This window comes from Carassius auratus, unplaced genomic scaffold, assembly GCF_003368295.1.
Source record: "Carassius auratus strain Wakin unplaced genomic scaffold, ASM336829v1 scaf_tig00038676, whole genome shotgun sequence".
Classification (NCBI taxonomy): domain Eukaryota; kingdom Metazoa; phylum Chordata; class Actinopteri; order Cypriniformes; family Cyprinidae; genus Carassius; species Carassius auratus.
Genome location: NW_020526460.1, coordinates 7,833 through 24,529, shown reverse-complemented (window position 1 = coordinate 24,529; position 16,697 = coordinate 7,833). Strand labels below are relative to the sequence as shown.

At 36.6% G+C, this 16,697-nt stretch overlaps 1 protein-coding gene across 1 annotated transcript in view; it reads left to right on the top strand.

Annotated features, from left to right (window-relative positions):
* The window catches only part of LOC113083542 (protocadherin-9-like), an 85,860-nt gene extending 69,388 nt beyond the window's left edge, over positions 1-16,472 (top strand). The window contains exons 3-4 of the mRNA XM_026254591.1: positions 12,122-12,527; positions 15,657-16,472. Coding sequence (XP_026110376.1) covers positions 12,122-12,519 — 398 coding nt within the window. The 3' untranslated portion in view covers positions 12,520-12,527; positions 15,657-16,472. The remainder of the gene's footprint in view (positions 1-12,121; positions 12,528-15,656) is intronic.
* The last annotated feature ends 225 nt before the right edge of the window (positions 16,473-16,697 follow it).

Below are 16,697 nucleotides of genomic sequence, written 5' to 3'. Positions count from 1 at the left end.
TCTTCAAGCGTGTGAGTGGCAGTGTAGAGATTTACTTATTTCATTTCCATTTGTTTCCAGATCAGAACCCAAATGGAATCTTTTGTCCCCTGCTTGTTTTTAATCAACACTAACAAAAGAAAAGAAAGCGGAGAGAGTTTGACCCGCCGTGTTTCGGGGGGTAACATCTTTCTGTGGTCACTTTGTCCTTGATTTTGCTCTTTTATTTGTTTTGCTGTTTTAATCTCAGCCAAGTCAATAATATTCTTTGTTGTCTGAAAATGGTGGGTCGGGAAAAAAGGTTTCCCTCTTTTGTTGAAATTACCTGCCTGTGACTTCTCTCTCCTCATGAGTCGGGGATGAAGTAATCATTAAATGTTGTTTTCTGCCCGCAATTACTTTCTGTTGCATTGGGTCAAACACAGCATGGATAGAGAGAAGAGTGAAGTGGGATGGAGAGGCAGTGTGTGAAGAAGGAAAGAGGAAGTAGACTTGAAAAAGTTTGATATATCTGGCCAATCAGCTGGGAGCTCAACTGATATACACCACCATAAAAAAAATGTGATCTTTTAAGGTTTTTGAAAGAAGTCTATAAGTATTGCCACAGCAAAGACAAAATAGCTTTCTCTGCTGTGGAGTCAAGACATTTGCAAATATGGTTAAAAGATGTATATACGACAAAACTACAGAATGAAACATTTTATTATTAGGTCTTTCGACACATACATGTTTTACCATATACAAAGGACAGCACTGTTAGTGTTCATCCCACTATTTGAAGTGAGCAGAAGTATTTGAAAAGTTGAATTTAAGGCAGATGTAAAAGATTAAAAGCTAAATTTAATTGCAGATCCCTTGCATGCAATCAGAGCAGTGAGTCTGCGACCCATAGACATCAGCAGACTTTTGGTCTTATGCTTTGAAATGCTGTTGCTTGTTTTGTGGAGTTTCTCTCTTTTAGACTAGTTGATGAAATTAATGATCAATCGGATTTAAAAATCTGGAGATTGATTTGGGCAATCTAAGCCTTTACATTTCTTTGCCCTGATAAAGTCCTTGACTGATCTGGCAGGGTGTTTGGGGTCATTGTCCTGATCCAATATGAAGTGCTTTCTAATGAGTTTGGTGGCATTTTCTTAAATATTGGTAGCCAAGATGATTTTTTACCCTTACAAATTCTTTCTCTTACTGCCATCATGCATTAAGTCATCATTAAAATGAAGAGGTTCTGTTCTAGAGATACCCATGCATGCCCATGCCATGACACCACCTCCACCATGCTTTACAGATGAGGTTGTATGCTTAGGATCATTTGTAGTTGCCTTTTTTCTTCACACTTTTCCAATCACTTAGATAAAGGTTCATCTTTGTCTCATTGGTCCATCAACTCTACTGACTCACATTTCTGAAGAATCTTGGCTTTCTATCTTTGGTTCTGATCAGAGGTTTGCATCTTGTTGTGTAGCTTCTGTAATTCTGTGTCAAATTCTCCTGTGTATTGAAGATTGACAGAGCATCACCTCTTTCTGGAGGTTGTTGGTGATTTTACAGACATGTATTGTAGGGTTCATTTTCACAGCTTCTGTCATCAACTACTGTTGTTTTTCTCAGCCGATCAGGTCGTCGTTGGTTGCTCATGTCACCAGTAGTTTCCAAACTCTTGATTTCTCCATGCCCTTTGTTTTTCCTATAGTTCTAATTGACTTCCTTTTTTTCTTTCAGGCTCCAAATTGCTTGCTTTTCTTTCAGAATCAACTTCCTTGTCTTCATCGTGGTTTGTGTGTGTTATCGTCAAATGCAAGACTTAAAATGCAGAAGCAATGGACATAACTAAAAAACATTCTCTGCTTTTTATATCTGTATATATGTATTAATATTTTAATATAATTCAAATAATTCCAAACCCGTAAGTCGTTCCAAACCCCTAAGACCTTCATTCATCTTCGGAACACAAATTAAGATCTTTTTTGATGAAATCCAAGAACTTTCTGACCCTGCATAGACAGCTAAGCAACTGCCCGCATTCAATGTTCAGAAAGTAAGGACTTCATTACATCAGTCCATGTGACATCGTTAAAGCTGAAAAAGCTAAAAGAATAGATTTTGTGTGCAAAGAAAACAAAAATAAGGACTTTATTCAACAATTTCTTCTCTTTCGTGTCAGTCTGCACCGCCATTCACAAAAGTGCCAAATGCATGGCACTGAAAACGGCATGGTACTTTCATGAACCTGTTTCAAAGACTGAATAAATTATTTATTTATTTGTTTTTTACTGTTATTTTAATGACTTTAACGTGGCAGTTGCATTGCTGTCTATGGAGGTTCAGAGGGTTAATTTGTGTTCCAAAGATGAACAAAGGTCTTATGGGTTTGGAACGACATGACTGACCTAATAATTAATGACAGAATTTTCATTTTTGGGTGACCTATACCTTCGATATTTGCTGTTCAATGATATATATTATTATTATCAATGTTGAAAACAGTCATGGTTTTTTGATAGACTGAAAGGTTAAAAAGAACAGAATTATCTGAACTAGAAAACTTTTGTAAGATTTTAAAAGTCTTGACTTGACAATTTATACCTTTTCTGAAAAAAAAAGTTCTGAACCCAAACTCTTTAACGATAATGTATGGAGGAAACTCTTGAACGATAATGTATGGTGGCTCCAATAAGTATTTTGGACAGTTTACCCAGAAATTAAAGTTATTTGATTGTTCCTAAATGTGTTTGGAAAGTTCCACTGTATTGACAATGACAAATACAGTTGGAACTATGGCTGCAAGTCACACTCACAAATGCTGTAATTTCACAGATAACAAAATATCAAACTATGTGGGTTCTGCTGAAGACATTATGCTTTTTTCGAATCTAACTTCACTTTTTCCAGCCATTTTTGCCATTTGTTTTAACCAAGTTGTCCCAAGGTGATATTTAGTGGATGTATGAAGTCAGTTCCTCTCAAGTTCACACAGGTGTCCTATAGCAGAGTCACCACAGGTGCTCTTTATCACAGAAACATTCCACTAACGTTTGACAACCATAAAGAGTAATCTAGAAACAGTAGTCTAAATACTTCTTGTTTTAGGCCTATATAAGGACATAGTGTTCTAGCTCAGGCGAAAGCACATTTTTAGAGCATAAGGGTACACTGGTAGAGTGTGACAAATAGCTTTACAGGAGAGGCTGTTTGTAAAGCCATTATATGGTGACGGTTTGTGCTTGTAGTATTATGCTAATTACCAACTTCATGCAGAAGCTCATACTCATTTAGAATAATCTTAATTTATCACTATTAGAATGAAAGTAACACATTTATGCATGTACACACCTGGAATATTTTTGCATACACATTATGTAAAATCTACAAAAAAAAATTGCATATTATGTGCAATCATTAGTGAATGAATCCCGCTGTGACTGCTATAAATTAAAGGCCACTTTTTTTCATGGCTGCACTGTGAAATATGCACCTAAAAATATGCACATTAAAAATGTGTTGAGGTGCTGTCAGTCAACTCCACTCTTATTTTATACTTATCAGCTTGAGAAATATAGCGCATCCTTGTTATGCCACAGTGGTTACAATTTCATAAGGATTGAGACAATTAAATGTGGTTTGAAAAAGATGAAAATATTAGTTTAAGTCAATTAAATAATTGTACAATGTTTGTTAATGATTTATAAGACTTGATTCCTCCACGACCAATCAGAAGTTATAATTATCGTGCATTGTGTAATCAAACATAATAATTCTAATTAAATAGAAAAAAATGTCCTCAGTAACAAAGCCAGGTCATTGTTGTTGGGACGAATGTATCCGTAAGAAAGCACTCTTACTGTGAATATCCTCGTGTTGTAAGCAGTGTCTGTTGCGCAGGTGTGAGAGATGATAAACAAGTAGCAAATTGAGAAGATACCATTCTGAACATTTGCCAGGCGAAAAGCACATGCTTCTCTTTGTAAGATGCTCTTTTTCATGAGGAGAAATCATCTGTGCCAGATTTTTATTCAAATACAGGAAACAGCACATGTTTTTTGCCCTCAAGGTTTTTCGTTTTGTTGTACTTTTTTTTTTTACACTGCCGACTAACAGATGGTGGAATGTGTACTTTACATATTCAGGGGGCCATTATTCAAAAAAAAAAAAAAAAACACTCCGTATTCTGCTGGACCCCAGAGCAACTCAGCTGTGCAATAGTGAATTATAACTTCCCCCTGAAGTTGTCACGCTGTTTGTCAATCGGTCATTTAATCTCAAATAGGGCATTTTTCAACATATACTATCTATATTCCACAGCTGTTTATTTTTCTCTGATCAGTCTTCAATCAAATCAGTAATTACACTGATTAACAACTTAGTATAATATCAAACTAATTACATGATAAGCTGATTAAATAATCATATTAATCACAATTAAACACACGTGTGAATAATTGTTGAGAATCCCCCTTCGCCCCTTTCCCCCACCCCACACACACCCGAAAGATAATTCGGATATTATTGTAGCAGATAGGCCTAAATAAAAAGGTACTTTAAGAGTCAGTGTATTTATTATTTGTTATATTTCCACATCACTGAACATAAGATTAAAGCCTAGTTCTTGTAGTCTGTGTGTGCTATTTTTCCCCATTGAATGTATGCATGTCTCAGACTGCTGTATTTGGTCGTTGTGTCACATCTTGCTGTGTTTTCAGGGGCTTGCACTGTTAAAAGAATAGTTCTCACACACAAACAACCAAAAAATAAATAAATAGCTGAAAATGTACTCATCCTTAATCCATTGAAGATGAAGATGAGTTTGTTTCTTCATCAGAACAGATTTGGAGACATTTTTCATTACTTGACTTGCTCACTAATGGATCCTCTGCAGTGAATGGGTGCCGTCAGAATGAGAGTACAAACAGCTGATAAAAACATCACAAAAATCCACACGACATCTTGTGAAGTGAAAAATAAATGCATTGATTTCACTTGTAAACAGTGCTTGATCTGTTGCATATTTCTCTCCTTATGCAGACAAAACAACTTTTTCACTGAAGAAAGCAGTATTATGGATAGAGGACTCGTATTTAATCCAGAAACAGCAGTTTAAAGTTAAACAATTATTTTGGCTACCAATTTGTTAATGAAATTAATTTGTTAAATGCATTATAACAATTTACAAAGTCATCATTAAGATTAATTTGAAAGGTAATCTTAAGCTGCTGAAATCTTTAAAGTAGGACTGGTGAAGATGCTGAAAAGCTCCCACAAGTGTATAAAATATGTTGTATGGCTCCACAGAATGTCCTTAACATATTGCAGTGTTGCATGCCCCTGGCCTCCAGTTGTAATTTATTTTTGTGATGCATGTCACAGTTTACATCCCACTGTACATTTGTACATTTGGGACTTCATGAATATATAATAGCTAAGAGCAGCGTGAGATCATACGGATCTCCTCTGCAAAAGTAAAAGTGTAAATCACTCATAAGCAGCGATGAAATACGAGACTGGTGCTGGAGTGGAGCTGGTGATGAAATGCATCTAGCCTGCAGTATAAGTGGCCTTTCCCTGATTCATGAGAATGAAAAGTGGGTCTCTTATTTCACCTGATGGTTGTGTCCAACCCTTGAGTGAAAAATGGCATCTTTCCCCTTGTAAAACCCCCATGGGGTTAAATAGCTCCATTATTATTAATGACCATCCATTTGCCAATCTAGATGTGGAGTCAGAGTAGGTGTGTAATAAAATGATAAAGTCCATGTAATTACAAACTCAATTATTATCTTTCAAATGTCATTTTGTTTGAAAGCATGGAATTTGCATGAAGCTCATGCCTTTTGTTTCATCTGTATTGCAGAGTCCAGAAGACTGTGGACACAATGAAAACTTGGCATGGAAAGTCTAATAAGATTTAAGAATGATAAAAAAAAAAATCACTCATGTAAAATTAATGAGAAATATTTTAAACAGTGTAGTATTTCTAGTTCGCTAATCAGATAAGTCAACTTGTGACACAGACCACATCAACTCCTTCACAGAGAGTGGGATGTTCTTGCTAAAGCACACGATGCTCATTAGATCTTAGTAACTGTGATTCAGTCACAAGTGTTCTCAACGAGCGGCAACATTCCGTTCTCTCTTGTGATTTTGGTCTACATAGCTAATTTTGGCCTTCCTGATAACTGTGAAGGGGGAATATTTTTTATATATCTCATCAATTATACTAAGCCTTACAGTTCTGCATAATTAAGGGCGTGGCCACTTCAGTGGCAGGTGGATTGCCCCTGGTGTCACCACCGTCGAGTTGGTGGGCGTGGTTTCAGCAACCAGCTCCACCCTCTTTGCCCCTTTTTCGATTATTCAGAAGTGACGCGTGGTGTCAAAAACACTTTTAAGAAATCTACGGGTGACATCACAGACACTACGTCAATGTTTTTATACAGTCTATTGTTTTCAACAATAGCTCAAAATGCTCTTAAATTAAAGAAGTTTATTTAGTTATTTTAGTTAGGTTTAGTTTTTGTTGTTGTTGTTGTTTTCGTTTTCTTTTTGTTTGTTTTGTATCGTTCAAACTAATGACATGAGTGAAACTGTGCCTAGTTACAACAATGCCTAGTTCAAAACCCTCATAAATTAAAAACATTTATTTATTTATTGTTTTATTTTTTATTTTATTTTTTTCCATAATCAATTGGCATGAGAGATACTGTTACAAAATACCTAGTTCAAATCATTAATAAATTAAAAAAAATTTTGAAGTGTTTATTTATTTATTCATTCATTCATTCCCCAAAATGTCTCTGTAATGAGAGATATGAAATTTATGTTGTTCTTTATTTATTTATTTTTTCTTACTAATGTGTAATGGAAAAAATAGAATTAAATAAAAAATGACAAATAGAAGTATCTTCACTAGTGTTCTCAGACATCTGGATCTCAATGAATTTGTAAGAAACTCCAGCCCTCCTTCAGGTCTTAAGGTTGTCAGCTGATGAAACTATAATAATATCCTTAATTTAGTATGGATATTCTCTCTTGTCGTGTTCTTCTCCTGTCCTCAAGGGTTCTAACTGTGCTCGGATCAAGTGCGCCAATTAAATACATGCATACATGGCTGAAACGATACTAAACTTTGATCAAATATGCCACAGTGTACCCCCTCAGTGGGTATGTTTTGGCTCAGTGAACTTCATGGAGACTCATTACTTGATCATTTGCATTTCGAAAAAAGCACAACCCTTACAACCCAACACACTTTAAGCAAAGAAACACTAAATAGAGTATCACATTATATGTATGTGTGTGTGTGTGTGTGTGTGTATATATTTATAACATAATTACATATATGTTGTTCAATAAAATGCAACGTTGAATTATCTCATGTGACATAAAGCTCACTGCTCCATGCAGAAATGTGCTGTTTTTCTTAAGCTCTACAGTCAATCAGATAATGTTTAGACAGGAGAAAGAGAGCGGTGAGAGATGATTTTCTATATTTATGCAATTAGTCCTCTAATTGGTTGTAATGGGTTTGTACATGCTAACATAATGACTTGAGTAATCATCTCTATGGCATCCTTGATGTAAATCCCATCAAGTTATATTCAGGTCGTGCTGCTTTGCTTAACAGCCCTGTCACAAATTGTCATCCGTTCTTATTGTCAGCACGAGCACCTTTTCATCACACGTCCTGACCAGGAGCGTCCCATGCTGTCAGATAGTGTGTTTATGTAAATGTCACTATAGCCCAGCCACATGTTGGTTCATTTTATGTGATAACTGTTGTTGTTTTTCTTTCCTCAAAAGCATTCATTGTCATATAACCTTGTATCACTGTGTAGACAGCGAGATGTCATAATGTATTTAACAAACTTTACAACGATTCCTTTTCAGTTTTCACACTCTATTATGTTAAGAGGTTTTAAAATAATTGATATTCTTTTCTTTTGTTTTATTTTGAAAAAAACAATAAGCTCAGGTTTTGATAGGCATGTTAATTTATGTATTGTGTATTTGAAAAACTACTTTTGGATCCCATTGTGCAAGCTTTTTCAACATGCAATATTCATACACAAATGCACACAAAGATACTGGCTTATTTCGTTGCTGTTTTTTTTTTTTTTTTTTTTTTTTTTTTTTCGTATCGATTTTCGTAGAATCGATCTACCCCAAAATGAGCATTCCATCTATATTTACTCTCTCTCAAGTTGTTCCAACCCTTGGGAGCATTTCCCGTATCTCCCTGTTTAACCACCATAGTACAATAAATTGTTGTGTAAATGAACTAGCAATTTACAAATGTTTCCTGAACACGGTCGCATCTCCGTCATTTGAACTTCATTGATTCACCAGTTATTAATGACATAGCACACATGAGGTGGAGTCATAACTTCTGCTAATTTCATTTTATTTTAGATCTCTGAGATACTATTATTTTGACCATGGCACCTGATGGCTAATTTACTATTTTTGTTCTGTCATTTAGCTTAATGTAATATTTGATTTTGTACAGGAAAAAATATATGGAAAAAAATGTGTATATAAATATAAATAAAATGGAAGATATAGATTGTACTGCACATTAGCTTGCATATTGTTCCCAAGAGCATCATTTATTTAAGTCTAAATGTCTTACTAACAAGTAACTATGATTCTAACCGCAGGTCGACAGTTGTAGTTCCAGCCACGTAAGTTTGAGGTGCAGTTTGCAAATGTTCATTTGAACTCTGGTTTCAGGAAACACTAAATCATTGAACTATTTTAGTAATGAAAGAACTTGTGACCATGATTTGGGAAACACACCCCTGTATGAGTTTATGTTGAACAAAACAGAAAAAAAAAATGGGGGTAACCATACAGTTGGTTGCAAACATTCTTCAAAATATCTTCAAATTATCCACATTGATTTCCTTTATGAAAAAATACTAAAATACTATGTAAGCCAATAGGGACTAGCAAATGTTTGGTCAGCAACACTCTTTAAAATATCTTCTTTTGAAGAAAGGACTTCACACAGGTTTAGAACAACTGGAGGAGGAGTAAATGATGATTCACATGTGGGTGAACTATTCCGTTAGGGATTGGAACACTTTTCTTTCGTTTTAGTTTGGAAAATAAAGCTCCGTTTTTGGAACAAAAGACGAGACCTTTGCGGTTTGTCATACGGGAATGAACCGATTACCAATCTCTGACGACAGTGTTAGGCAGTGTTTGCAGGGGAAGATTGAAACTATCTTCAAGCGTTCACACTGCTGTAATTACAAGTGTGAATCAGCCTGGGACTTCGATCAATAACCACTGGCTATTTTGAGAAATGTTTCAATCTGCAGACAATTTGCTTTAAATGCGAGCCATTACTAGAAGCTCTATTACTCTCAGAGCAAATAGGCTTGACATTTTTAAGCCTATGTTTTGCAATAATGTAAATATCATTACCTCGCACGACATTTTATTTATTTTTTTTCTGCAGAAGGTGAAATTAAAAATACTATCTCTTAGCCCCAAACGTGCACTTTACCGACACATCTATGTATGTGCAGACCAGAGCACGTGGGGGCTGATTCTTTTTTAAAAGCTCAACGGGAGAGCAGTGATTCCCCTGAATACAAAAAGCACTTAAACAGCATCAGAGTGAGCCGCTGCCTCGGGCTGACGAAAACATTCAGCTCTGTCACAAACATCAGTCAAGCAGTTCTAGTCCCTGTGGAGGAGAAACTGATACGGACTACATCTTTAGAGCTGTTTAATGTGAAATATCACATACAAAAAATAGAAGCTCTCCTGGCTGTTGACATAGCGCCACTGACAGCTCATGCTGTGCCTCTGCACACTGGAAAGTAGCGTGGTTTCAAAACACCTTTTGCACATAATGTAATTGTGCACATATTCTCCCCAGCTTGTTCTGATTGGCTTCATAAACAAACACACACACACACACACATGGACCTCCTGGGCAAATGCACTAAAGGTGTCTCACGCACTTCTCAGCAAATGTATTAGGGCCTCTACATTCTATATTGTGTCTACAGGCATGAATGTTTCCACCGTGGTGTGATGCGCTCAGCCCCTCAAAAGAGCAATGTCTCTGTAAGACGCCTCCAATTTCCAAAGCAGCTCTGGGGTGATTTACTGCAGCCTCCGAGAGCAACCTGGCCAGGACTCATTCTGCTTGCTCAGAGAGTGAGCTGCATCATTTTTCCTTAATGAAGTTAGTGACCCTCTGAAAGGTGACACGTTTACCGCTCCACTGATTTATGCACTGATGCTCTGAGGCAGACTATGGCAGAGTAAGACCGGGAGGATCTGGCCACATCTCTCTCGCTCTTTTCTCTCTTTCTGTTTATAGCTTTCTGTGCTTTTCTGTCTAGTTCTCTTGTATTAAGACAAACTGACATGTAAAACAAGAGCATACTATAGTTCTGTTCCAAAACCTAGTAAGCTGTCTAAAGCCCTCAATATACTTCAATTTTTATGTGTGCAAGCATATGCATTGTGTATGTGGCATAAATATCGTCTGCAAGGTGTATGTGCAGCCCAATTATTCTAACCTCATATACTTTGTATGGTCCACTTGCAGATACACCTTGATTGGTGGGAACACTGTCCAGTCCTGTTGTTTTTTTAATCAAAAAAGACATTTAATAAACTGAACAACAACAAACTACTGGAGACCACAACAAGTCATAAGTCATAGATGGGAATATCCCACTTCTGACCTGCGAGTGTGTCCAGTCACATCACAGAATGGCACCATGACTCAAGAACATTTCATATGCTGCCAGTTAGGGGGAAATTAACATTCAGACTGTCCTAAAATCAGTGATTTTTCATTTGTTATTCAATGTCAATGTCAAATGTAATAGTACAGTATTCCAGACATTAGCACTAAATATCTGTCTATTTGAAGAAAAAAAAAATAGGTATGCATTTATTGATGAACAAAGAATATTATTTTGCACATTCATACAATATATTTTCACACACATTTTCATGTTCCTCATGAACCAGCTCTCTATTGGTTTGAAACTTGGGTTTGACTCCCAAGAAATGCATGAACTGATGAAATGTATTGAATGCAAAGTCTGTCACTTTGGGTAAATGTGTTAATATTTAATCTGTATTTCTGCTATCGAGAATATTTGGATTTCCCTCTGCATGATATTAAAATACTGAACATAAAAAAGCAAAAACTAAATTGGCTCCTGGTGGTAAAAAGAATAACAAAAATAACCCAACCATGTAATGCAGAGAAATCAGACATAGTCCCTTTCAATTATTTCTAACATCTTTGCTTATGCAAATATGCTAAATTATTTCTAGATGTCATCTTGGAGTGGGGACCAGCATGAGCGAAGTGATGTTCATACAGGGCTCTCCTTTTCTTAGACGGTTAAGATATACATGCGCCGCTGTAGGGCTCCAGCCTGCCTCCACAAGCACAGTTTTACATTCTAATTATTAGAGTTGACAGGCTTTATGACTGGGGCTCAATACTGAGGCCGTTTTTCTTGGCACATCTCGCATGTGATGTCAGAGCAAGTTTAATGAGATAAGAAAGTTGAGGTCCTGTATTTTATGTTCTCATTTCTTTGAGCAAATCACGTTCTGTTGCTGGCAGTTACTGTAGCAAGTGTACTGCACCTAATACTGTACGTGTCGGCTTCGCTAACAAGTAGGTGAAGAAGGAAGAACTGCTACGTTTCCATTTGATTTGTCTTAATTGACTTGATTTAAGTAGGAGACATCAGCAGAAGAAAAGGTGCACCACAATGACTGCGATTAAAATAAACCACGGTTTTAGAGCTGTTCATTTATTCTTTAATATATAAAAAGCCAATCTCAGACACGAACAACAGAGATTTTTTTTAAACATTTAATTAAGCCACAGGGAATTCATTGCATATTGTAGGTAAACACTTAGGACCATGGGAATACCATTTAAATTAAAAGAACTGGTGTTGTTTTTGTCATTTTGAGATGAATTAAACATTTATTACTGCCTTTTATTTCTCTCAGAAGCTGACATTTATGGGTCACCTTTTGATAGCTCCAACTTTGTATCACTTTAGCAGTAAGAGAAAGTATGATTTATTTTGTCTTCCATGTTCACCTCTTGACTGAGCCTCTGCATTTGTCATTTCATCATCCACAGCTATTGAAGTGAACCTGCAGAAAGCTCTCGCCGAGGCCTCGGAGACCTGTACCCAGGAATGTCTGATCCTGGGTCATTCTGACAGCTGCTGGATGCCGCCAGCGCTGACCCAATTCCAGACGTCCGGCGCCGCCACTCTGCCCTCCTTTAGTTTTCAACAAAGCTGGGCACGGGGGACCAAGGCAGATGGGCGTCACACCCTTGGCAGGTCAGTGCCCAAAGATGATCTGGACAAAGGGAGCAACCGGCCCCAATTCTACAACACACTTGAGAGACACTGCAGCAAAAAAGAGGATCCCATCAAGGTCATCCCTCTAGCAAGCTTTTCCGCCACGTCCAGCTCTCAGACGTCCACGAGCGGAGGTCCTTCAGCCTTCCTGCACGAGCATCAGCTGTAGAAGCGAGGGTAGGCCTCAGAGCACTGCATAATGAGAGTGATTGAAATGGAAAAGCTGACGGGTTCTGATCGTTATTAGCATGTGTCAAATGTTTCATGACACAGGATGTTTCTAAACTCAGCAGAAGGGGAAGTTAAAGCAAAGGACGGTAGCTCTCGGTATCCTCTGTGTAACTGAAACATGTACAGTAGACAACTGGTAGATATAGACCAAAGTAGCTCCTCAAGTGAAAAAAAAATGGTGTGAAAGAATGGTGTCTTAGTGACAGATTAGTGGCAAGTGAATTAAGCTTTACTGTTGATCAAAAGTGACAATATATATATATATATATATATATATATTTTTTTTTTCATTCTTTCGTGCGCCTCTTGAATGCAACTAAACAAATAACTTTTAAATGTGCGCTGGCGGAAGAAATCATTGCATATGTTTACACGCGCACTGATATTCCTATAAAATTATCTATATAAAAAAAAAGCCAGTGGTTATTTCCTTGTGCTTTGCACATGATCACAGACATGCTTGTAAACCAAACAATGCGTTAAGAACCGCATTCGGAATATTACGAGGCATGTAAGCGTAGTCAATAAGGCTAAGTGTAATGTGTGAGCGCTGGGTGACTGCAGTATTTCTTTCAGCTTTGGTGAAGTGCGTCGTTTCCAGCTGAGATTCTGCCTGAGTCAGTTTTATTCTGCTAAAGAGAACGAGTTCCATGCCCCTGTATGTGCTGCTTACTCTGTCAAGACTACAGATACAGCTAAGCCTTTCTGCAAAAATTAGCCTTGCTCGGTGTTAACACATAGAAACTTTTATGTATTCGGGTACTTTTTTCTTCTTATACTTTGACGTTAGCTTTTTTTTCTCCCTGGTGAGCTTAGAGCCTTCCTCTGATGTTCGGCATGTTGGTAGTTTCCATGCATCTGACACCCTTTCTCTGCCATTATAAGAAACCCGCTTATTTTCAACATTTTCTCATTAGCAGAGGCACAGACATGACTAAAAAGACGTCCTTTGTTTTTTCGCACTACTATATCAAGTTTTTCTCTTCATATATATACAATTTATGCACCATAATAAGTGCTGTGGAACCAATTACAAGAATCTCCCAATAGTATAATTACTTTGATCAGTAATCACCATAACTGCTATAGAAGCAGAACGCTGCTCTATAATAGCATAATTGGCTACCTTTTGAATGTGTGTGTGCGTATGCGTGTGACTGTATGGTGCGCACTTCTTTTTAAACTTGCGTAAGTGTTTGCAAGATTTATATATAATGATGTCAATGAAACAGCCTTAAGATGTAGATGTGTATTGTACGGATGTAATGACTGCTAAGTGAAGTAGAAGTTTGCTTACAATCGTGTCATTTTTTCATCCAGTTCATTCAAACAGAGACATCAAGTAATCCCACAGATGCAGTGCAGGTTGTGAAATCAGCACAAATTTAATACGCCAACAGTTCTCCTTAGTATATACTAATGACACAGAAATATTTGGGTCAGTGATCCAAAAAATTACTTCACTATGAAATAGTGTACGTGCCAGCGACAAGAAATGTGTCACAGCGAGACGTGTTGGAGTGTGTTGCTCTTTAATGCGAGAGAACTGACAATCACTCTGGCAGCAATTTAAGATCTGTTGAACACTCTTGATTAAGAGGAATAATTGTAGCGTGGGACTCTATTCAGGGAAGGTAGCAGTGGCCTGGTTTTTAGCACGAGCTTTTGCATGTCTGCTAGCTGGGACGGTGTAAAAGTACAGAGTATAAGGACTCAACCCTAACTCTCCTAATTTTAAAAATAGATCAGAGAGTAGATCAGAAACGCTTGAAAGAAAAGGTCTGAAACACTAACATCACCCATAGTGTCTGTATTGCTTAACACTGCTTGATAATCACTTCTTCTGTTGATTCAAAACACAATAGAAAACACCTACTTACAAAGGACAGAAAGATCATCATCAAATTTCCAAAGATTAAAAACAGAAGAGAGCTGTAGAGCTTCACAACACATATGAAATATATTTGCATATTTTTTTTCAGAACTGCATAGATTCAGAGGTTTTACATTCTTAAAGTCAACAGGAAATCAAACAGCCCCTGTTTACTCTCGTAATGCATGTCAGTAGGGTTTTTGTGAATGATTCATCTGTATGAATGATTCTTTAGGATCTTTATGAAATGTCTGTGACATACTTTGGTTAAAATTCCTCGGACCCACTTTATATTAAGTGGCCTTAACTACTATGTACTTACATTTTAATTAATAATTTAGTACAATGTACTTATTGTGTACATACATGTTTTACATTGTACGTATATAAAAAAACTACATGTAATTACATCTGTATTTAATTTCTGTAATTACATTTATAATTACACTGTTGACCCATACTTTACACCTTAACCTACCCTTAAACTTACCCATACCTCCAACCCTCTCCCTAACCTTACCCCTATCCCACCTCAATAGCAGAAAAAGTGTTTTACAATACAATATGAACACAATAAGTACATTGTACTTATTTTTTTATGTAAGTACATAGTAGTTAAGGCCACCTAAAATAAAGTGGGACCAATTCCTCAATGGTCAAAAACAGCTCTGTACATAGCACAACATTTTGTGCATGCTACTGCTCACCCCACCTCTTTTTTTGTGTATTCGGTAGCGAATTACCATCAAAAACAAAACGAATCCACTGCATTCTCAAATACAAAACCTAACTGTTGAGAGTGACTTCTGGTGACTTCCCAATTGATAAATATAAGCCATTGTTTTCTCTTGAATATCCCGTTTCTTTTTAAGAAAAAAAATGTGTTGCAAATGCTATTTCATGTTGACTTTAAAAATGTATGAAATTATGAAGATAAACATTTGCACTGTTATTTTTGAGTAGTGGAGCAACTATATTAGTGCCAAAGGTTTATCAAGAAAACAGACAAACATTGTGTGCGAATGAATAAAAATAAGGACATTTGTGATAAATAAATGCATAAAAGGTCTCAATATGCATGGATATTCTCCCCTCTAGCACTTTTGTACTTTTCTAAAAAGTTTGTTACCTGATGTATCATGTAAGCAACCTTGGTAATGAGTTGTTTCTTTCCTTTTTGATGGTATTTGTTTTTTCTTCAGGAAAATATTATGGCAGACCGTCCCAGTAGTCAGGCATCTTCATTTGCATGTGATTCCAGTTGACCTCCGCTGGCTGAGTGTGTTCTGTAGCACTAAACCCTTGTTCTGACACCAATCAGTATTCAGTATCATCTCCTCGGTTGTGTTATAGTTAGTGTGAAGGACTAGAATCGCAACACACTTTGAGTCCCCAACACGTCTTAACAAAAACCAAATCAATTCTCATCATCACTGTATGAAAACAAAAAGAGCAAATTGTACATAGATATACTTAGCAGTAACACTGAGAAACTAATTTTAACATACTGTGTGTGTAAACAAAGGGAAAAGTGGTTTATACTTGCTGAAAATAGTTGATAAAAGACAAAAATCATGAAAAATGAGGACAATCTCTGTTGTAATGTATTCAAAACATATGCATACTGTATATTATTATATGTGTGCGCGTGCGTTTGTGTGTGTGTGTGCATGTATGTATACTGGCACAGCAGTGTCTGGATAATGTATGTACACACTATGTATCTTGTATAGAATCTGAAAGAATATAAAACTGCTGATATATTAAATCTGCTTGTAATTTAAACATCATTTGCTGTATTTCACAATTATTACTTTCTTTAGAGGTGAGCTTTCATATGTGCCAGCAGTCAAGCACTGTTGAACAATTGAAATAGCCTATATCTTGATATCATACCCCTGTAAAATGCAAAAAAAAAAAAAAATGAAAAGAATAAGAAACTCTCATTTACATTTGGTGTGATGTTTTTTCTTGTCTTGAATTTTTTCTTGAACCATTAAATATTGTGTATCTTTAGACACTCTGTTGTGTGTCCTATCATTTCGAAACACTTTAATCCTATTTTTCTCTTATAGACTGCAAAGCCTTGATTTAGAAAGCAGGTGGTGGAGGAGAATACTAACAAAAAAAGTGTGGTTCGGTTATGGACTGCTTTCCATTAGTGGAAGTAAGGCATGTGCATATGAAACACTATCTATTTGCAGAAAAGAAGGCAGAGGGAACTCTTGATTAAGTCCGTCTGC